Source organism: Anas platyrhynchos, chromosome 15 (genome assembly GCF_047663525.1).
Source record: "Anas platyrhynchos isolate ZD024472 breed Pekin duck chromosome 15, IASCAAS_PekinDuck_T2T, whole genome shotgun sequence".
NCBI lineage: Eukaryota > Metazoa > Chordata > Aves > Anseriformes > Anatidae > Anas > Anas platyrhynchos.
The window spans coordinates 18,394,647-18,415,039 of record NC_092601.1 but is presented as its reverse complement, the minus strand read 5'-3'; the positions used below and the strand labels follow the sequence as shown (position 1 = coordinate 18,415,039).

At 43.4% G+C, this 20,393-nt stretch overlaps 1 protein-coding gene across 3 annotated transcripts; it reads right to left on the bottom strand.

Moving 5' to 3' along the window:
* Positions 1-70: 70 nt before the first annotated feature.
* CIAO3 (cytosolic iron-sulfur assembly component 3) lies at positions 71-13,167 on the bottom strand. Of its 3 annotated transcripts, none has more exons than XM_027468972.3 (11): positions 13,013-13,167; positions 11,570-11,665; positions 10,088-10,231; positions 9,622-9,754; positions 9,122-9,256; positions 8,654-8,772; positions 7,477-7,606; positions 7,194-7,266; positions 3,354-3,491; positions 2,133-2,290; positions 71-1,485 (listed from the first exon to the last, which is right to left on the bottom strand). In XM_027468972.3, the coding sequence occupies exons 1-11, from the start codon at positions 13,076-13,078 to the stop codon at positions 1,247-1,249; spliced, it is 1,431 nt and encodes a 476-aa protein (XP_027324773.3). In that variant the 5' UTR covers positions 13,079-13,167; the 3' UTR covers positions 71-1,246. The 3 variants fall into 3 exon arrangements, with proteins under 3 accessions (XP_027324773.3, XP_071880199.1, XP_071880200.1); XM_072024098.1 differs by lacking the exon at positions 13,013-13,167 and adding an exon at positions 11,895-12,039; XM_072024099.1 differs by lacking the exon at positions 13,013-13,167 and adding an exon at positions 11,857-11,993.
* Positions 13,168-20,393: the final 7,226 nt, after the last annotated feature.

The window sequence follows — 20,393 nt, the reverse complement described above, 5'->3', positions numbered from 1 at the left end:
CACTTCCACTGTCCCCTTCCTATACATCCTGTCACTCCATGAAACGACATTCAGATTAAAGAGACCAAAACAGAGTTAGTCATTCACAGTTGTGTTTTTTTTTTTCTGTAAATAGTTCTGAAAACACCCATAGGTAAAAATACAGATAGCAAGTCAAGCACACGTCATCTCCCATAACAAAAGACCAAATCTAGTTCATATCCACACGTGTTTTGGCAAAGCATTGTAACGTATCACATTAAATCAGATGTATTTTTGCTAACCTCTTGGATTGTTCTGGTAAACTGTGATGACTACATCCCCTGGCCTTCTTTTTCTATGACCTTTTATAAATTAACACCTTTCAGACACCAAGGACTTTTGTCAAAAAGAAAAGTAGCAATAAATTCTTACTTGAAGCACTGTAAAAACTGTTTTTGCTGAGTTTAAGGATATTACTCATCGGTAACTGTTGAGGCCAGTGTAGCTGTGACAGCTGTGTGTGTCTCTATGTATTTATGGAGGGAGAGATGTAATTGTCCCCAGTTATGGATGACTGTTATAATTAAAGGAAACACGTAGCTTTTTCTTCTTAAACATTCATTTGAGTCACATTTCAGCAGGGCACAGAACAGCCCTAGAGATGATGCTTCTTGCATGATTACAGGCTGCTGGTACCCGCCCCCCTCTGCCAGTGCAGAGAGGCTGCAGCTGGACTTCAAGGGCATCCAGTCAGGGGCAGAGAAACATAAAAACAAAGCCCAAGGTCTAATTAGACCATTTATAACTAAGTGGGGATGTCCCAAAAGAGACAGTCATAAAACTCTGTGCTGTAAAAAAATACAGCAAAGCCTGGATGGGAAATACTCTCAGGTAGCATAAAGCTCATCTCGGTGAGGTTACAGTCTACTTCAAGACAAATCCTTCAGTACCTTAAATTTGTCACTTATGTTAGGAAGAGGATTGTAAAGGGAATGCAGATTTAGTCGTTAGAGACTGTAGAGGCTAAGATACATTACTGCTTCTTTTAACATGTATTTAAGTCACTGTTTGTCTTTTATTCACATCATTATAATAATTATAAAGCTGTAGGAATTAGTATTGCCTGCCTATATGCACATTACCTTCTCCCCAAGGAGAGTCAGAAAGTGCAGTTCACCAGTGATGGCGCTGAGCTTTAGCAGTCTCTTGAGAATCTTAAATACAATCAACTTTAAAAGGCACTGAGTTCATCTGGGCTTCACAGATCTGCATCCAGCATCAGTCGTCACCATTTGATGTTAAATCCAGTGCTTATTTTCTCCACTGCGTGGTACTCTGTATGCAAAGCTTTCCCAGCCTTTTCTGACTCCGTGCCACCCAGCCACTGCTCATACAGTTCAGTTACAGTCCGGTTCTCCTCTGGAATTTCAGCCTTAAGAGAATTATACAGCTTCTCAACTTGCTGGAGCCCATCCTTGCTGGATTCACCTTCCAGTTCAATCTGACCACCTCCATTTAAACAGCCTGCATAAAACAAAGTGGGAAAAGATCATGGAGTTTAGACATTACTTCAGTTTTATCAGGAAAACAAAACCAACTACAGTTGAGCTTGCTTTCCACCTGTGAACAGCTGCAGAAATAAGAACACACCCTCATTATCTAACAGCAGCAGGGCAGGCAGCAGCCCAAGAGGGGAGCTCACTGCCTGGTGTGACCCAATGCTAATTAATTCAGCCCAGCTGTGACAGGGCTCCAAGGTTTCCTGGGAAGTGCCAGGGAGGCAGAGATAAGAGGAAGCAAGGAGGGATGGCTTTCTTCCTCTGTCATCAGGGAAAGAAAAAAAGAAAAAGCCAGTATGCAACCTATGCAAAAACAGCCCTGTGGTCTCAACTGAAGGTGAGATAAATATCTTGGGATTTGCTGTTTCAACATGAAATTTAACTGTAATTACTTAAATCCTGAAGAATTACTAGTTTCTAGGTAGGAAAACACATATACCCCTTGGTAATCCCATGTTGGTACTATCACATCTTAAGAATTTGAAGACTTTGCCACAACATTCAGGGATGTGAGAAGCTGGAGAAGCTGCTGTCATCTCACATTTTAGTTACAGCTCCATATGGCTTCCTACAGCTACAGACTGTAGCAGTGAAATCCCTGTGCAGCCTTACCTGATGGACAGGCCATGACTTCAACGTAGTGATAGGGTGACTTCCCTCGTTTCAACTTTTGCACTAAGTTTTGTATGTTTCGAAACCCGTATGCCAAGGCAAACTGGAGCAGAACTACTCCATCCTTCTCCAGTGTCACCTCTTGGAAGTCCTTGTTTCTGAGGAACAAGAACAGAGAATGTCTTATCAAAATTAACTTCTATTTTAAACTTCAAAGAAGCCTACGTCGAAACAAAATTCCTCATAGAGTCTTATTTGAGAAAGCTGTCCTAGTTCTTTGCCACTGAAGCGAAACAGTTGGCAGAGCTAGCTTACAAATCCTTTTCTGATCCTGTCTGAAGACCTGCTGCTTGAACTCAGCTTCCTGAAGAACACCCATATTGAATAAATCCTCAAGACCTAAGCAAATGGAGCCTAAACTGAAGTTTCATTGTGACAGGCCACCTGAGCTGGCTTCAGCCAACTTACACATCAGTGAGGCTACTGAAGGAAACTTAAAACTGTAGTGGGTCATAAAACCATGGAGGTAACTATCATTGAAGGCTTCTGGACTCCTAACATTAGTGGAAATACCTGTTCCTGATAAGTAATTTCACTTTTATCAAGTGTTTTGTATGGAAAATGCAAGGAACTGCTTCCATATTCCATCTGCTTCCTACAACAGAGACTACTAAGCACTAATATTGTTAATCAGGACTGTAATTCACTACAAATGTCACATTAAGCTTATACCTGGGAAGCATGCAGGAATCTCAGCTAAATGTGCTTCTATACGCAAACCAAAGTGACTTTTTTCTTTCTTACCATAACACTGTTAAAACGGAGTTCCAAAATCCTGACATAAGATTTTTTTCTCTTCCACGATAGCTACATCAGTAACAAAGCTACATTATTGGCCTGTTTGCAGGTGAGACAACTCAGATCCCTGTAAGCTCTGACTTCTAAGTTGCTCTAAAATTATCTGAAACTTGATACTGGGAAAATCCATGAGGCCAAAATGAAATGTGTGGGTGGTGAAGGGGCTAGAAGTCTCCAAGGGCCAGGCTGCATGGAGTGCTGGCTGATTTATGGCTCAGCAACTGTGGGAGTGAGAAGCCAATTCCCATGCCTCAAAGTAAAATGTTTAACATTGCAAAGAAAGTTTCAGCCCATCAGCAAGGCAAAGCATAAACAGAATTGTAATAAAAATAGTGCTTTCTGTAAAAACTTTAAACTTCTTACTTTAAAGGTTTGTACTGAATTGTATCCACTTGAATTCCAAAGAGTTCCTTGGCTGCATACTTGTATATGTGCTCCAAATAACCACCAGAACCACCTCCTGAGTGGCTAGTGAGTTCCTCTTCTGCAGCACTACTAAACCTGAGGAAGGGAAGAAAGCAGCAGTTTTAAGGGACTCTTTGATAAAACAACAGCCAGCGCAAAGCCCACTGTTCCTTCAAACAGAAGTTTCATTATGCCAATACTAAAACAGCTTCAGTACTTCTAACAGAAGCATCATGTTGTTAGTCCTGTGAGGTTCTCTGATAGCAGAATTTTCATCTGGGGAATTCAAAAGCAATAGAACAAGCCACAGACCGGCTCCCTTTGAACTCCTAGCCTTTCCTTTTCTCCTGGGAAGAGACTATTTATAGCTTCAGTGCCCTGCAGATTTAACTCTGTGCTAACATCCCTTGGGTTAAGCTCAGTGGAAATACTGTGACTTGATCCTACTGCCAACTTAATCTTCACACAACAAAACTACATTTGGGAACATTTGAGTTATGAGGGCAATTACCTGAGATGTCTAAGCGAATGCATTTTTTACTTAGCTTCCTGTTTAGTATCTCTACAAACATCCTGGGTTATACTTAGAAATGGGAGGAGGGAAATAATGAAGCAGTGGGGGTATGGATCTGTGCAGCCTATGCTTCTTGTGGAGAACACAGTCTAGAGTCAGTCAAGAGACATCGGTCATAAAGCTTTTCTGCAACATCAGCAAAAGCTGAGTTCATTATTTAAAGCTCTCTGGTCCTCTGTTACAACACGCTTTTTTTGGGGGAAAATGGGTACTTATGTCTAGTTGCCAGGACATCAGAGAACACTTCAGGGAGGTATCAGTGCTGTCCGTCCAAGCACAAAGAGATGAAACCAGCGTTGCTGTGGTTTCTCATGGCCATCAGAGTTGCAGAACATAAAGATGAACAAACCTAATAATGCCAGGGCATTTGTTCTGTACATGGTTGTCCTCAGCAGGAACCTGGTTCTAGTTCAAAACATCTCTGGTGTTGAGTAACTGCACTAACATAAGTTCTGTTAATTCAAGTTCTGCACAAATAATTCCATCTCACTGATATCCTAAAACACGACCAAGTACTTAGAGGTCAAGATAATGTTTCTTGAAAAACAGCTCACCAGATGGAAGCCACAACAATAGCTTTTGTTATAAGAGAATAATAAAATGTGGGGTATGCTTATAAGCACTCATCAGGCAGTGACACTTGCATTCTCCTACTAACAGCTGCAGGAGGGAAAACACTTGAATTCAGGCCAAGCAGTTTCAAGTCAAATCGAAGATGTTGCCTCTTGCGATAAAATCTTAGTTTTAGAAGAACTGCAGAAGGCAACACTTTAGCCTGTAATCACCTTCAGAAACTATTTTTAATTTGATCTTGTTTACAGGAACTGAGCTTCATTAATGAAATGTTTCAGTGTGTCTGGCCTCACGTACTGCTACTCTCTTAAACTGAGGCTGCCAGTAAGCTTTAGAGCTGGCCTGGAGCAAACAGTTATACCAGCAAAAGTCCTCAGATTTCTGGCACTTTATCTCGTTCTTGCTGCCAAATATAATAACCTCTTAATGGGCTTTTCCACGTGCTGGAGGATAAGGCAGAACAACAGTCATTGGACTGCTTATGTTAATGCTCCAAGTTCTGATGAATACGTGCAGTTTGTAACCAGTCAATTTACTGAGTAAGTTAAAGCTAGCAAAAGGTTATAGAAGCACTTTATCACCACAAGCATGAGGCCTAGTGCTCAGAATGTACTCCTAAGGAGTGAGCCAGAGATTTTTATCAAGTAATTAGACATTTTGTTCTATGTTATAACTGACACCTCCATAATGTTATTTCCTAAATGAATCCAAACACTTCAGAATGTGTTTTTAACTCCTTGATTTTCTGTTAATAGTATAGCAATAAAAGATGTAGTACAGAAGTGCTTGTTTACATGGGCAACTTCTGAAATTGTACCTTTGGGAATTAGCCATGCAGACGGTTATTACAGCTGAAGACATTTTTCTTTTTTTTTTTTTTTGATGTGAAAGTAATTTGTGCATAAGCCATGTTAGAAAAAGGCAATACTAGAAGAATTTATAAATTCAGAATGCATGAGTACATCTGTGCTAGTAAAATGCTTTACACACATGCACTGATGTAAACTCCTTCAATATAGAAGCTTAATGGCAGCACGACAAGCATTTGCATCCATGTCATGCAGTCTCTCAGTTCCTAAAGTTTTATCAGTACTCCAGCTATGCATCAACTGATATCATTTATATCATCATGTCTTTCAAGGCAGATATAGTAGTGAAACAAGATCAATCACAGTAAATGAAAAAAGAGTGACTGCTGGCTTGGTGTGCTTTCAGTTCCTTAAGGAAGTCCTCCTGAGCAATGTGAATGAGAGACTGAGTTCTACAGAACAGATTCAGTGTATTATTTGAAAAGTCTTCCTTCTGCTACCTATCAGTGGTAACAAGGTTCACATTTTAAATTTACCTAAAAGTGCAGAAGTAAGCTGCACTAAGCAGCTTACTTCTAATAAGCTACAAATCTCATTACTATGGTGGTTTTTTTTTTTGTTTGTTTGTTTTTTGAAAGTATCCCTTGAATAAAAGGGATCAGACTGCAGTAGACAATCTCTATCTCACATTCTTGATGCCTCTGTTCACAGCTATGTCAAAGTACACGTGCTGTTCAGACAACTCCTAAGCAAAGGCTGCCCATGGCACTTAGTTGTATTGGAAAGACTTCAATCTCTATTGGAAAGACTTCAATTTTAGAAATAAGCTACATTTCAAAACAAGTGTCGTATCTGCAAAGGGTATAACTGAAAACAGACAAGAGCCACATCCTACTCATGTGCCATCTGTGTATTTGGGGTATCAAAATCTCTCCTAAAATCTTAGTCTGAACAGTAAACTTCTGAATTATATTGTTAATCTTTTAAAATTTGTAAAGGTTGCTACATATGTAGTATGTTTATTATGACACAAAGTGCTACAGAGACATTTCTTCTAAACTGATGAAGAGAATGCTTTGGTTTAATGATCAGTGTGGAACCACTACTGCATGTCAACTTAGAGGGATAAAATGCGATTTTAATGTTTCTATAATCTCTTAGATCTCTGCAGTTGTCACTTAACCAGATGTTTTCAGTTAATGCAACTGAAGTCTCATCTGGTTTGCATATGTTTAAGATCATGTTTTTGCAAATAAAGACTCCCAGAGATTAGCTGAGTGACCTAAATATTTTTTTCTGCTTTAATACTGGAATCCTTATAGAAGCTCAGATAACGAATAGACACAAGCAAACTTGTGTTTGCAGCCAGTGCAATACCAGGCCTTGTTTCAGCAAACTCTTTTATTGCTGACCTAGATTATTTCACTCCTCTGAGCATGCAGGTAGATTTTCATAGGATTCCACCAGTTATATTGGGAGTAAAAGTAATGAAACAACTGTGATGCAATTTGTACTTCTCTGCACAATTATTTTGCTGTTACACTCTTACTGAGCTCGTTATAGCAATACTGATGATTTATGGTGAGAATTGCTAATCCTTGACCTACTAAAATCTAGCAAACAGCTACAGGTGCTCCAAAAGTGTAAATTTGTCACAGGTTGCTAAAGTACTTTATGCAGAATTGTACTGATTCAAAATTAGTGAAAACAAATAAATGCAAACACGTGCAGCCTTGTGCACAGGAGAACAGTAGTAGAAGGCAAACTGTGTTGAAGAACTTGGTAAGAAGAGTGGATGAACAAGAACATGCCTGAAAGGTACAAATGAAATTTTGTTCTTACATGGTATCCAGAGGAGCAGGATCTACATCTGATAGAGATACTCCTTCTTGTTCCAGTAACTTTAACACTTCCCCTAAAACAGAAGCACAGCATATTTTGGGGATAAAGGAAAACAATCCACAGATCAATACCTAAGCATACATCTGCAGTCTTTACCAGAATGTGATTTGTATTATTGAAGTGAGATTATACAGCAATATCCATGCATTACTTCCTCCACCACCAAAAAAAAGATTATTAAAACCAGTCCAGAATTATCTAGACTGTCTCTAGCTCTACTTACCTGTGGTGATTACACAGTCCACATCTCGAGTTTGGTACTCTTGGTTGAAAAAGTCTGGCCTTGAAGCCTCTAGCTTTTTGTCATAACAGGGCATTACTGTTACATGGTATATCTGGTCAGGTGTTAAGTGCTGGAAAAAGACACAGCAATGTAGCTGGATGGGTCAATATCAAACGTGTCTTGTGCAAGATATTTTTCAACTACAAATGAGTATGAAGAAATTAATGCTGCCATGCCTCTGGAAGTACTCTTGATTATTGAACATGAAAATATATATTTTTTCTCTCTTATAGAACCCTTGCTAGCAAGTGTCACCAATATGGTCTTCCACAGTTCCCCACCACCACCTATTGCTAGTGCAGGTGATCCAATCAGTGGAGAAATCCTATTCAGTTACATGACGTGTTTCTAACACGCTACTAAACCCCTGCATCAGTAACTGAGAAATAATCTAGAGTTGGACAAAAAACTCAGGACCATCCAAGAAATAAGTACAAGCTGAGGAAATAAGTCATTGACTCAAGGCCATTGTTTTGCTGTCTTGTGCCAAATATTCTCAGTAGCTGCCAATTTTTGTTACAAATATGCAGATGTCAGCAATTATTTAATGCAAGCGTTAAACCAGTGCTTGTTAATGGGCAATAAATCATACAATCAGAAACGGTGCTTAAGTTTGTTGCTGGACAACTCTGGGCTATTAGTATAACTCTAGTCTTTAAGTATCAAATTTACATTTGGAAAGATTCCAAAGGTTAAAGACTGAGCACAAAACTAAGTCAAACTGAAACAGAACATTAAGTTGGGAAAGAACAAGTAATTTTTAGACAAGACATGATCTGCACGTATGCAGTGACTGAAGTTTTGTCTTAGGTTAATTTATTTTAAGTTATCCACCAACTGTGAACAGCATGAAAATACTACACAGTGGTATTTGAGATGTCAGCACAAGTACACTGAAAAATCAGATTCCCTAGCCTTCCTGAATACTATAGAGGTTTTAAGTACTCCACCAAGCTTAAGCTTAGTGTTACTGGCCCAGTGGTCAGCTTCTTACTAGATAATGCAGAAATGAGGGAGATGCTGCCTTTGCTGGCAATTTACAAGACAACTTTTTATTTTCAAGCTGTCTTGTAAAACACAAAGGAATATATATCAGATATTGTTCAATAGACCTTACCTGCTGTTCTGCAAAATAGCCCTTTATCAAGGAGCCCATGACCTGCTGCGGAGACTTGGTGGTGCTGATATAAGGAATGATGAAACTGCCATGGGTTTTCTCTGCATAGCAGATCCAACCTGAGGAGAGTCTAATTAGCAAACAGCTGCAATAAATAAAAAAAACAAGCACCCCTTCACTGTGCCCACAGGCCCTCAACCCCAGACTTACTACCCAGTAATAACCATTTTCAGACTCACTTCAGTGCAAAAAGCAAAGGAAGTGTAACACAATTCATTTTGGAAAGATCAGTAGGCAGCTGCATAGACCATTATTGCTATTAACACCAAGATCTCTTTGTACTGAGAAGAAAGTAATCCCCTCAGTAAATTTATCCATGTTAATGTTTCTGACTAGCTTTCTGAATTCTTGTTTTGATGTACTTTAGTATGCCATTTTGTTATTTCTGTAACTAATTTACTACCATACCTGGACAGGCAGAAGCTAGCATTGGCAAAGCCTTTTTGTCTTCAGCTTGTTTTTGAAAGCGTTTTACAAACTCTTTTTGACTCTCCAGCAGACTGAAGTTTCTTGAAAAGGTTGTATCAAATACATAGTGCACACCTAGGCAATACAGCACACGTGTTAAAATTCACAGGGAACATACAAGCAGCAAACTGCACATCATATCCACAGCTATCAACCTCTGCAGTTGTGAGTGAACTGTTTTCCCCAGCATGTCAGCATAGACAAGAGCAAAAGTCACAGGAGAAATGTGAATCATTTAAAGTTCCTTCTCTCCATTACTCCAGCTTTACTTTGCGACTGAAAATGCAGAATGCTTGCATTTTAGCTTAATGCAAATTACATACAATTATGAATCCAGATGGAGGTTAATTTACATCACCCTTGCGAGCTCATAAAATTTGTACCTAACACATATCCCAGCAGTCCCACCTGTGATTAACAGAACACATTACTACACTTGCCTAAACTCTTCAAGAATGCAGTCAACTTCTTTGCTGTTTCCAGAACACTCAATTTACATCTCGCAGCTAGTGAAGCTCTGGACTGTGGTGAAACAGAAACCACCACCAACTTCTGTTCATTCGGAGCTGCAGTCTTAAAAAATAAATAAAAAGTATCTGTTCAGACAGTACTAACAGAGCTCATGCAGTATTGTAGCACATTAGAACTTCCCCAAATATCTTCCAGTTCACCTCCCAAGTTACTAACATAGGCTGGCAACATAAAAAGGACATTCCCAAACCTATGACTACTTTTTAAAAAACTGGAAAATGCACCACACCGCGCTGAGAATGTATTCAAATCCTTCCCATCTTTGAAACTAATTTTTGTGTGTGCTGTTTCCAAACGTGCTTCTACAGACGCACCACACCAATCTATTAAGACCCTAAGACTTTGCAGCCTACCTCCACGTGTCTTGTCACCTACCTTGTTAGAAGTTAGTATTTTGCAGAGCTCTTCGTGGCTCTGCTGAGTGATTAACACACTCTCTGCTGACGTAATGCAGCCACTACAAGCTAAACAGTCGTTCAGAGTAATTTTAGCCTTCTCCAGTTTTTGTGCTTCTCCATCCTAGGCAGAAACAGATTAGATTCGGTTTTGATTGCAATAGAGAATCAGGCAGGGAGGCAGTTTCTAACCTTTACTCTGTTTAGTAACAAAGATATTAGATATTGCTCCTTTTACCCCCCTGGTTTATTTATTTATTTCTTTTTCAGTAAAATAAGGAGGAAGATGTATCTTTGAAGGTTGCTGATTTTAATGTGATCATTCGGCATACCCACACAAATATGTTGAGGAACTTCAGGATAAACTTCAGCAAGACCATGAACTTGTCAGCAAATATGGAACAGTTGCTGAGGCCACAGTTATTTCTGCTATCCGGTGGGCTGACATTGTTCCAAAACACTGCAATTATATACTTTCCCAGGAGCAAACACAGCCTGTCTTGTAGTTTTTCAGCTTGTGGGTGGCTAAAAGCTGGGCCGCCATGGCTAACATACTACAGATTGCAGCTGCAACTTTAACCACAAAACCACAGAGATCCTAAGCCTTTGAGACCCAACCTCCAGTGTGTATTGAACATCTACCCTTGAGAAAGCAGCTTTGCCACCTCTGTCAGACGCAGCTCGTATTATTGAATAGTACTGGAGCTGTTTCTTCACAGGAGTCTTGAATTTCACTCCTGCTAAAGAAATCGTGTAACCAGACTACAACTTGCTAATATTTTTAGGTGATGCTGCATGTTCTGCAGATATTTTGCATGAAAAACTTATACAGACACTAAAAGGGAAATGTATGGCTGACTATCATTGTGTGGTATGGCAATAGAAGGAAATATTTTTCATAGTAATTGACTTAAATAAATCAGTTTTGCAATGAGACTCTCCCCCTTAAACTTCATATCTCAATAAAGTCAGACACAGAGCAATTAGGTACTACTGAATTAAAATATTTAATCAGAAATCAGGCTCCTTTAGAAGTACTGCCCCTGCCCCACTTTTTTAAAGTTAAAAGACCATCTAATCTAATTGAATCTCTTTGTAAGTAACCGTATGAAACAGTGCAATAAAAAAGACATTATCTCAAATACTCTAGGAATTATTAATGTTTAAGGATTGATGGCAAAAAAGACTTAGCTTATCTGCTCTTATACTAAAAATCACCATTTGTTATTGTCAATGTTTCAGAGCATAATAATAGACACCAAATCAGAATTATTACTTGTAAAATTTAATCATTAACAAGCTGGACTTTGGAAAAAAGATGTGAGAATGCTGATGACAAAAGCAACACTTATTACATCTTGGTCCTCTGTGAAGTATTTAATAGGTTACAACTATTAATATGTAACAATACGTTAGCATTTTCTGCATATTTTACACAATAATAAAGAAAAATCACAAATACCTGACCGATCTGAAAATAGCTCCCATCTGCTTCAATTTTGATCTTAGCTGCTGCTTTTCCAGGCTTTTTTTCCACCTTTACAGGCTTGACACATTCCTGAAAGAGAAATAAAACCCCAGAACAAGATGAGCAATGACGCACAGAAGGCTGGTTTCAAAGAAACTAAAATGATCAAACCCGGAGACTTGTTCTAAAGTGAACGCCTCCTACCCCACTTTAAGCAATGCTGGATACACTTACGGTGTTTATAAGCACCAAGGGAAAACGTACCAGCAAAATCCGCTTACCCCTTTTTTACAGAAGGAACACTTTTTCAGCATCATACCAAAACCAGAGGAGAGTTTCTGTGTTCTTTCTCAAATAGCACAGCTGTGTTTTCAGGAGCCTTGCCTGTAAAGTGTTCCTCTCCTCTCTCGAATCTGACAGATGATCGTGCAGCCTTCATTGCGAATTTTAACCGATGGAGGCGTGGTTGCTACAGTCTCCATGTGGCTAGTGCCAATGAAGTTTCATGCAATGTCGAAAGGACTCTGACGACCTCAGATGGACAGCTTCCAGTTTTCTGTATTGTTCTGTGATGAAGTCTCAGGGGTATTTTCACATTTTGTGCGATTTTTATTGTTTACGCACTTTATGACTCCTTGTCCTACTTCCACAGCTACAATTCGTTTTGCCTTTTAGCATCCTTGCTCTGCCAACACCTTTAAACAGATTTACCCCTAACTTAATCCAACTTTACTACATTTTTGTTCTGCATTTTGCCAGATTCAGAGACTATAGGCACAAGTCTCTACGATTCTTCACTTCTGCTCGGTGAATAAACCAAGCAAGGAACTGTATTTGAAGCAGAGCAGCGGGTCACACCATTTACATTAGAGACTTCAGTGGGAAACGCAGGTATTAAAGGGACAGTTAATGGGATTTGCTACATCCCATTCCAGATTCAGACGTTCTCTGCAATATTTATCAGCAAACGTCCAGGATTTTGTACTTTTGTTGGTGCTTGATAACTGTAGAAAGAAACCTCCGTGCCCCTGCTGCCCTGCTCATTGCCCCCACGACCCCAGCCCCGCTGGGGGTGTCACAGGCCGCCCTTTTGAGGTGGTTTGGTGACCTTTGGGGTGGCTCGGTGACCCCGTGGGGGTGGTTTGATAACCCTTTGGGGTGGCTTAGTGACCTTTGGGGTGGCTCGGTGACCTCTGGGGCGGTTCAGTGACTCTTGAGGGCGTTTCGGTGATGCCTTTAGGGTGTCTCGGTGCCCCTGACAACACCTCTGGGCCCAGGCCGGGGGGGCCCAGCCCTGCCAGCACCCAGCACCCATGGGGGCGGCTGGCACCCATGGGGGCCTCTCCCCCCTGCACCCCCCGACCCCTGACGGCGGCTGGAGGACTCCAGCTCTCTCCCACCTCCTTCCCGGCCCTCACCACCGCCCCCCCTGCCCACCTGTGAGGGCGCGATGTAGTCGTCCAGGCCCGCCAGCCGCAGCGCCCCGCTCAGCCGCGACGCCATCGCTGCCGTCAAGCGCGGCAGCCGGGCGGAGGGCGGTGCTGCCACACCGTCGCAAAAACGTGGGCGCCACGCTGCCGTCAAGCGAGGCGCGGCGTCGTGAAGGGCGGTGCGCATGCGCGGGGCTGCAGTGTGGCACCAAGGGGCTGAGGTGCAGGCGCCACAAGGAGCGCGCTGGGCCCCGTTTAGTTCTGCTTGGTTAAAGTCCTACAGCTGCACTTCCAAACACAGATCCAAATACAGATGTGTGTTTCACCCCCTGATGTTGCACATGGCTCAGACCTAGAAATCTCCCTTATAAGCCCCAGATAATCCTTGCTTTAGGAGGTGGTGTCCTGAGGAACCAAAGGCGTCTTGCCCTTACTCCTTACTGCAATGTAAAGCCCAGGGAGCTATCGGGTTTTCTTAGAAGCTGGTGCTAATTTTACTGCTATTCAGTGCATAGACTCCAGCAATGTCTGGGTAAAAGGCTTGTCGTTCATTTAATTTAGCTCCTCAACACACCTCTCCCAGATTCTTTGGCAATTCTTTGGTTGTTCCGTCCTGGCATACTGATCCTGTAAAGAAAACGAACCCGCGGAGTTAAAACCCACAGCATATTCTGAAAGATCATGCATCTAGGCATCCTTCCTGTGGCTAATTTCTTAGCTGCTAACAGAAGAGTGGCTAATATTCATCCTGTTGCAGATGCAGGGTCTGCTCTGCTCTCTGATCACTTTGAGATGGGAAATCACTATGCCAAATGGAAATCTTATTTCTCTGCCTATCTTCCATTTATTCTATAATATCACACCTCCTTGCACCAATATTCCCTGTAGCCTCAAAAGGAGAAGCAATTTCCCTTTCTGTTTCCTAGTGTTGCTGTGAACTTACGCAGAAGTGACTGAATTGCAGCATTGGGAAGATGCACTTCCTAGGAAAGATGCACTTCCTAGGAAATCAGAGCTCTGAGGAAGGAGGAAGAAATTGAAGGTGATGAGCAGAGCTGTTAGAAAGCCCTGAGTGGTGAAGCTAAGCAGGAAAAGTGATGGAGGAAAAATTGGCAAAGTAACTGCAATTCCTCCTCTCTGCTGCTCCCCTCCCCTTCCTTCCTCCCCGTTTAACAATAAAAGTTGGGAATATGGCCCAGCAGTGGCCTTGTTGGGGAATTGACCTTGGCACTTCAGGTTTTCTTTTGTCAGCAGAGTTGGACAACAAAGCAAGCCAGGTGCTTGGATTTCCTCTCTCTTACACTCCCACAGCCTCTGTTTTTGTTATGGCAGTCAGCAGTGGTCATGCTATGTGTAAAGTAAGGCTGGGGCAGGCTCAGGCTGCTCTGCTTAACTTATTCTTAACTTATTTTATGAAGAGCCTCAGCTCAGCAGAGCTAGGACAAGCAGGAGAAGGTCTTTCTCACTCACATACACATGTTTTAATGGATGTTAACAAGCTTAGGCGCCTGGTCCAAAGCTTTTTGTTAGTCATTAGGTCACCACAGATCAGCAATATCAAAGCCCTTGCTGTTTACCTCCTGGCTCTAGGCTGGGCTGGTGGGTGTGCTTCCCAAAGTTCCTCTGAGGAAGAGCCTTTTTTACACTGGTCTGTGCACAGAAGCTAAGCCAGAGTAAGGGCTGGACTGAGATCAAATCATGCTGGAGCAGGAGGAACTCCTTTCTGACTCGTCTTCCAGACTGACTTTATGTCTGGCCATGAGGTTCCCGGAGTTCAAAGTCTGAGAGTTCACCTCTGACCTGCTGTGCTCCCAAGGACTTGATCATTGCAGTCACTTGGATTACTCACCTTCAGGACAGAAGTGTTGAAGTCCTCTGGGGAGGCACTGGAGAGGCTCTACCTCGTTCCCAGTTAGCACCAGGAGCATCTGGATGGCTGAGGGGCTATGATGGTCTTGCTATGAACAGAGCTGGGTCAGTGCCTGAGCAACACAGAGAAGAGCTAATCCAGTTGAACTCCATTCCTGTCAGCTGGTTTCATGGCTAAGGGTAAAATGCCAAATATTTTCTATCTAGCCCTTGCCCCGTGGAAGTGGCTTTTCATCAGATACGTGCAGCATAAAGGGATGAAGGCTCCCTAGCCTGCCTTACAGAGCACTCACTGCAGGGGGCACGACAAGGCAGGAGACTGGGAGCTGAAATAAATCCCTTGCAGGGCGCTGCAAGGTGCCACATGGGGATGAGAAGTTACTTTAAAAGGGTTTTTAATGCTGTGGGCCTTTGGCTGATGGGCTTTAGGGAGATTGAGGAATGTTTTTTGGTCATGCTACAGACTGAGTTAGGCTTTCCAGTCTGAGTGGGATCTCTGACTTTCACTAGGCAGGCTCTCTCTTTTTCCCCTCTCTTTTAGGGCTGTGTGTGGTGTCACCGTCTGTAGGTGACTGTGTACACACCTGTGCATGTATATCTGAGTATTTATATATAAAGAAGGGAGGGAGGTTAGGCTGCTCTGCTACATTGCAAGGTGTCAGCCTTGTTGTAAGGGGAAGCAACTAAGAACACGTGAAGATTTTTAGCAGGCAGCTGACTCATACAGGAGACCATTTTCTTGAACCTATGAAACACAGAGCTTCTTTGTCCTTGAGAATAAGGAGTGCCTGTCAATTATAGCTATTTTTTGCTATGCTCAAGTGCATACTAGAGATGTCCAAGTGCTGATGATACTCACAGCAGGGCAAAATGGGCAGAGGCACTCACCGTGGGAATAGTTCCATGCCTGGCACTACAGCAGGTATGTGCTTCGGGAGGACTCGCTCACCCAAAAGACATGGGAGTTGTGAGAACCTGGCACAGCAGCCGACGCAAGTAGCACCTTGCCAGAGTGCTGGATGTCAAATACTTCTAGTGCCTTGAGCACCATGGTGCAGCCAGAACTGATGGCTGAGGGGTCGGTGTCGTAACAGCCTGCGTCTTCCTGAGCTGGGCTGGGCTCCTCGGAGCATTTGTCAGCTCTGAGCCTCCTCCTGCCAAAATGTAATTCCAGAAATGTCACTTACCTGAAACCTGGTCCTGCTTCTGAATGCTGGCTGCTGATGTGTCAGGAGAGTCTCTAAGACCTGATGGGCAGCTGAACTGGTAGGGTTAGGGGAGTGCTGAACTGGTAGGGTTAGGGGAGTGCTAAACACCACCTCTCTCTAGAGCAGCCAGTCAGTCACCAACAGAAATAGAAACCTTGCCGAGAGAGAGGAAAATCAGACTTCTGAGTTTTTAGCTTTCTTTGAGTCTTTTTTAGCTTTCTCAGGCTTTTAATTCAGGAGGTCTGAGTGTTAGATAGAGGTGTTTTTTGAGTTCATGCAACACAAATGTGATTATAAGGAAGAAAGGGAGGTAGAAAATAAGCAAAATCTCTTGTGTAAACTTCTAGCAAGGTGTTAGCATGGAGGTTCAGTTGTACTTCTAGCTATAAACTGATATTTGATACTGTTTGGCCTTTTTTTTATTAGTCTCCGTGATACTTCCTTTAGCAGTGTGCAGAGAATAGCTCTGGCAGTGCAAAGCGGCCAGAGCAGGGTTTGCTCTGAAGTTAGTGCAGTGGGAACAGATCAGGACTGAGTTTTAGTCCTGAGGCAGCCAAGGAGCCCATGTGTGTGATGGTAGGCAGGTCTCTGAGACCCTCAACTCCCTTTCTTGTCCTTCACAGTTTAGAAAGAGCCTTAAGTGAATGTTTCTTAGTGTAGGGAGGGAGGATCAACTGACTTGCTTGAGATGTCAGACACAAACCCTCAGTCAGACCCCACTGGCATGTGTAGGTGTGGGCACAGTGACATCTCAAAGCCAATGATGTTTATTTTCATGTTCCCTAGTTGTAACTGAAAGCTTAAGCAAGCAGAAGTGAGCCAAGCTGTGTATTGAGTGAAATACTGCCTTGTTTATAAAAATCTCTAGCTGACATTTAACAAGCAGGTACGCAATACCAAGTCACATAGCTGGATGTGACCTGTGTGCTTACGCATTCTTCTGAAGATCTCTGAGATAAGAATCAGCCCTGTCAATTCAAAACCACACTTGCATTTGGAAAAGGTCTGAACGGAGAGCTTTTGTACAGTTGCTTTCTGAAGCAGTGGTCACTTCTAGCGTCTGCCACCTACTGAGACAAAGCCGTGCAATTTATTTGCCTGTGTAGGGGTCAGCTCCTTCTCAAGTCTGAACTGCCTCTGCTTGGTCCTTTTGAATCCATTGAAAGGTGGCTGTGGTACCAAAATGGGCCAACACGTTCTGTGCTGCGAAGGCTGTGATGCCAGACATCATAGCTGCCTAATTATGCTAAAGCTTTCTTCTTACCATCACTGACCAACAGCATATTCAAGTGGAAAGCCGTATTCGTAGGCTACCTGCAAGAGAGAGCTCTCAAAAAATGCCTTAACCCAGAACCTTTCAGGCTGCTGACCTGGAAGATTGCTCCAGGCAAAGTGCTTTAAGTCTGATCCACTACTAAGCCAAGAGATGTTCTGACAAACGTTTTGAGAGGCCCCTTGACTTTCTTTTCTGTAAGGAGCGACAGCAGTTGTGGTCCAGGGCAGCAGGAGCGAGGGCAGGACAGTTCTGCAGTGGAAACAGTGAGCAATGGAGCAATACCTGGTTTGTTATCAATGAAATCACAGTTCTCAGATGTGGACGTTTATTTAGCACTATTTCCTTGTTTGCACTTCTAGAGAGATAAGAAGAGGAGAGGTTTCACAGGGGCTTAGTTCAGTTACTGGGGAGTCTTCCTTTGTGTGCCAAGTCCCAGTAAGCCTGAGATCTGTACAGGGAGGATAACAGAAGAGCTAAGTGCAAGTGATGACTCTGTTATAACACCACTTTTGTGGGCTTTGATCTGTTTATACCTTAGGCCACAGGCTTTGCATCACTTCTGTCTTTATCCCTTCTGTCAACTCCAGACACAGCCCTTTGCAAGGGATTCCCACTGCTCACCCGACTCTTACAGCAAGCTGGGCCTTTCCTTGCCCCGCCAAAGAGATTTGCTCTAAGCTGAGACTTAACCTTATCCACCTTACTTTCTGGTTCTCTGTCCAGAAGAGACAGATCTTGGAGATCTTCCTAAAAGCTGCTGTTGTGCCTGCCACCTTCTGACCTGTCTGATGGGGATTCACCTGTGGTGCGAGCATCTAGCGGCTGCCCCGGGGTGCAGGACCGAACCGATGGGAGCCCTGGCTTTTCTGGGAGAGTGCAAAGGCCCTGTCATGAAAATTATGGGGAAGTCCAATGATTTGGGGCTGAACGGGGTGTGTGGCGTGCATGGTGGAGCTGGGATCGAGGGAGATTTACTGCCTGCTGCCACACCTGGCTTACCATGGCAGGAACACCTCGGCAACCAGTTGTACCATTTGGTGCTGAAGAACTCGTGAGCTGCACTTGATGCTGCACACGCAGGGTCAGGCCGGGTGAGAAGAGGGTTTTCAAGGTGCCAACTCATTCCTCCATGGCACAAACTGCAGGTTAGACCCAGCCCGCTCCTGCCCACCCTCTGCAGATTTCATTGACTTCCCTCCTGCCCTGACCCTTCGGCGTGAGCGATGAGAGGTCAGGATGCAAAGCTGGGCTACACTCCCCACGTGCTATCGCAGGGAAATTCATGCACTTGGGAAGAGAGAGGGGTGACATGAAGGCACTGGATTATTTCCCATCTCAGGAAACAGAGAGGGAAGAATGCAAGAGGGAAGAGAAGGCAGAGGGAGGTCTCCACAGTAACTGCAGCGAGCTAGAAGTGGTTGTTTTCACAGGAGAGCTCCAAAATCCTCCTCACATGCCTATGCAATGGCAGCCTGGATGCACCTCTGTCAGCCCAGGTATTTGCAGTTGCACCATGGTGCAAGGGGAGGGCTGAGACCTCTTCCAGCTCTTTGCTTCTTGGGCAAGAGGAGATCTCTGGTTGTCTCCCACCACGTGCGCTGTGTTCCCCTCTGTTTGCAAGAGACCTGAGAGGCCTGATGCTGCGAAATGAGGAAGGTTCATAGAGGGTGGGGAAAGCAGGGCTTAGGAAGGGAACGTGGTGCAAATGAAATTAATGACAGGGAGAGCTCCGCTTCAGGGGAGGTGGTAGCGGAGGGTGTGCTAGGCTCTGTCCCCTGAAAGACTTGTCTGCCTGGGTGCGGGCTGCAAATTCTTCCTTAGTCACAGTTGCTATCTGAATTGCTGCGTGTTGCTGAGAATATTTTAGGAGTGAAGCTCCTAGACCACGTCCTCTCTGGTTAGCATGGAATTATGGCATAAAAATCTGCTTTTCTAGAGTCACGTCACTTTGTGAGAGGTTGTGATGTTCTCCTTGCTGGCCATCCACCAGAGGGATCTTCTCCTGCCCTGAAAGCAGTGCTGAGCCTCCTGCATTTCTGCGGCTGTGTCCCAGGCTGGGGCAGGCTGGCATCCAGAAGGTGCAGGAAAACCTGCAACAGGCCCAACTGATCCAGTGCTACGGAGTGGTGTGGCTGGAGGTGGCATCACAGCCCAAACCCTCTAGCTGGAAGCCTATTTCAGGAGGTTGCAGCTCTTATTTACTCTTACTTGAGCAGATACAATACCACAAATCATCTCCAGCCTTATCCTGTATAATAATCTGACTTTTTCTTTGGTATGAACACAAATGCCAGATACTGGATACTTCTGCTCAGCCACCTTGTGAACACAGTTAAGAAAAATAAGTTTGTTTACAGATGAAAGTTCCTCCTTGCCTTTGTGAACTTTAGTTTCTTTCCCCAGAAGGGAGGGTGCTCTGCACACTTTTTAGGTATGCATGATTTCCTGACTAACACAGGCAGAAAATCCTGACCCTCTGCGTTGCCCCCCTCCCCTCTTTTCCTCATCCGCGGCCAAGGCTCACTGTTGATTTTTCTGCTTTTCAGCTCTTCCCTGTTTTTCTGATTCACCTTCTGATACCCTGGTGAAGAGCCATGGGTCTGGCTGCATTTGGCGGAGGCATGCTGTGCCACGTGCTCTTCGTTGCTTTCTTCATTGACTGTTTTGTGGACCTGCAGTTCTCCAGCAGCATGACCAGGGCTCCAGAGCAACACGTGCCTATCTGACCCCCCTTCTTGGCCAGCCAGCTTGCAATGCTGTCTTTCCAAAACGCACAAAAAGCGGTGATATTTGAAGCCTTTCTGAAGGTTTTTCTATCCATCTCAAGGAGACTTCATTTGGATTTTCTGGAGAAGAGTCTTCTTGCTTTGAACTGGGAATCCACGAACCTGACTATTTATAAAATTACGTGTTTCGAGTTTACATAGCTAGAGGTAGCTTAGATGGGTGCTGATGAGAGTTGCTTTCATGTTTGGCATCCTTTGGACTTCTGAGTCAGACAAACCACAAGTGTGAATCAGTATTCTTTTACTAGT

Coding starts and splice junctions, on each gene's coding strand:
- CIAO3 (XM_072024098.1), bottom strand. CDS start 12,014: ATGAAGGCTGCACGATCATCTGTCAGATTCGAGAGAGGAGAGGAACAC. Junction 10,232..11,569: donor GCTATTTTCAGATCGGTCAG/GTATTTGTGATT, acceptor GTTTCTGCCTAG/GATGGAGAAGCACAAAAACT. Junction 9,755..10,087: donor AAATACTAACTTCTAACAAG/GTAGGTGACAAG, acceptor TTATTTTTTAAG/ACTGCAGCTCCGAATGAACA.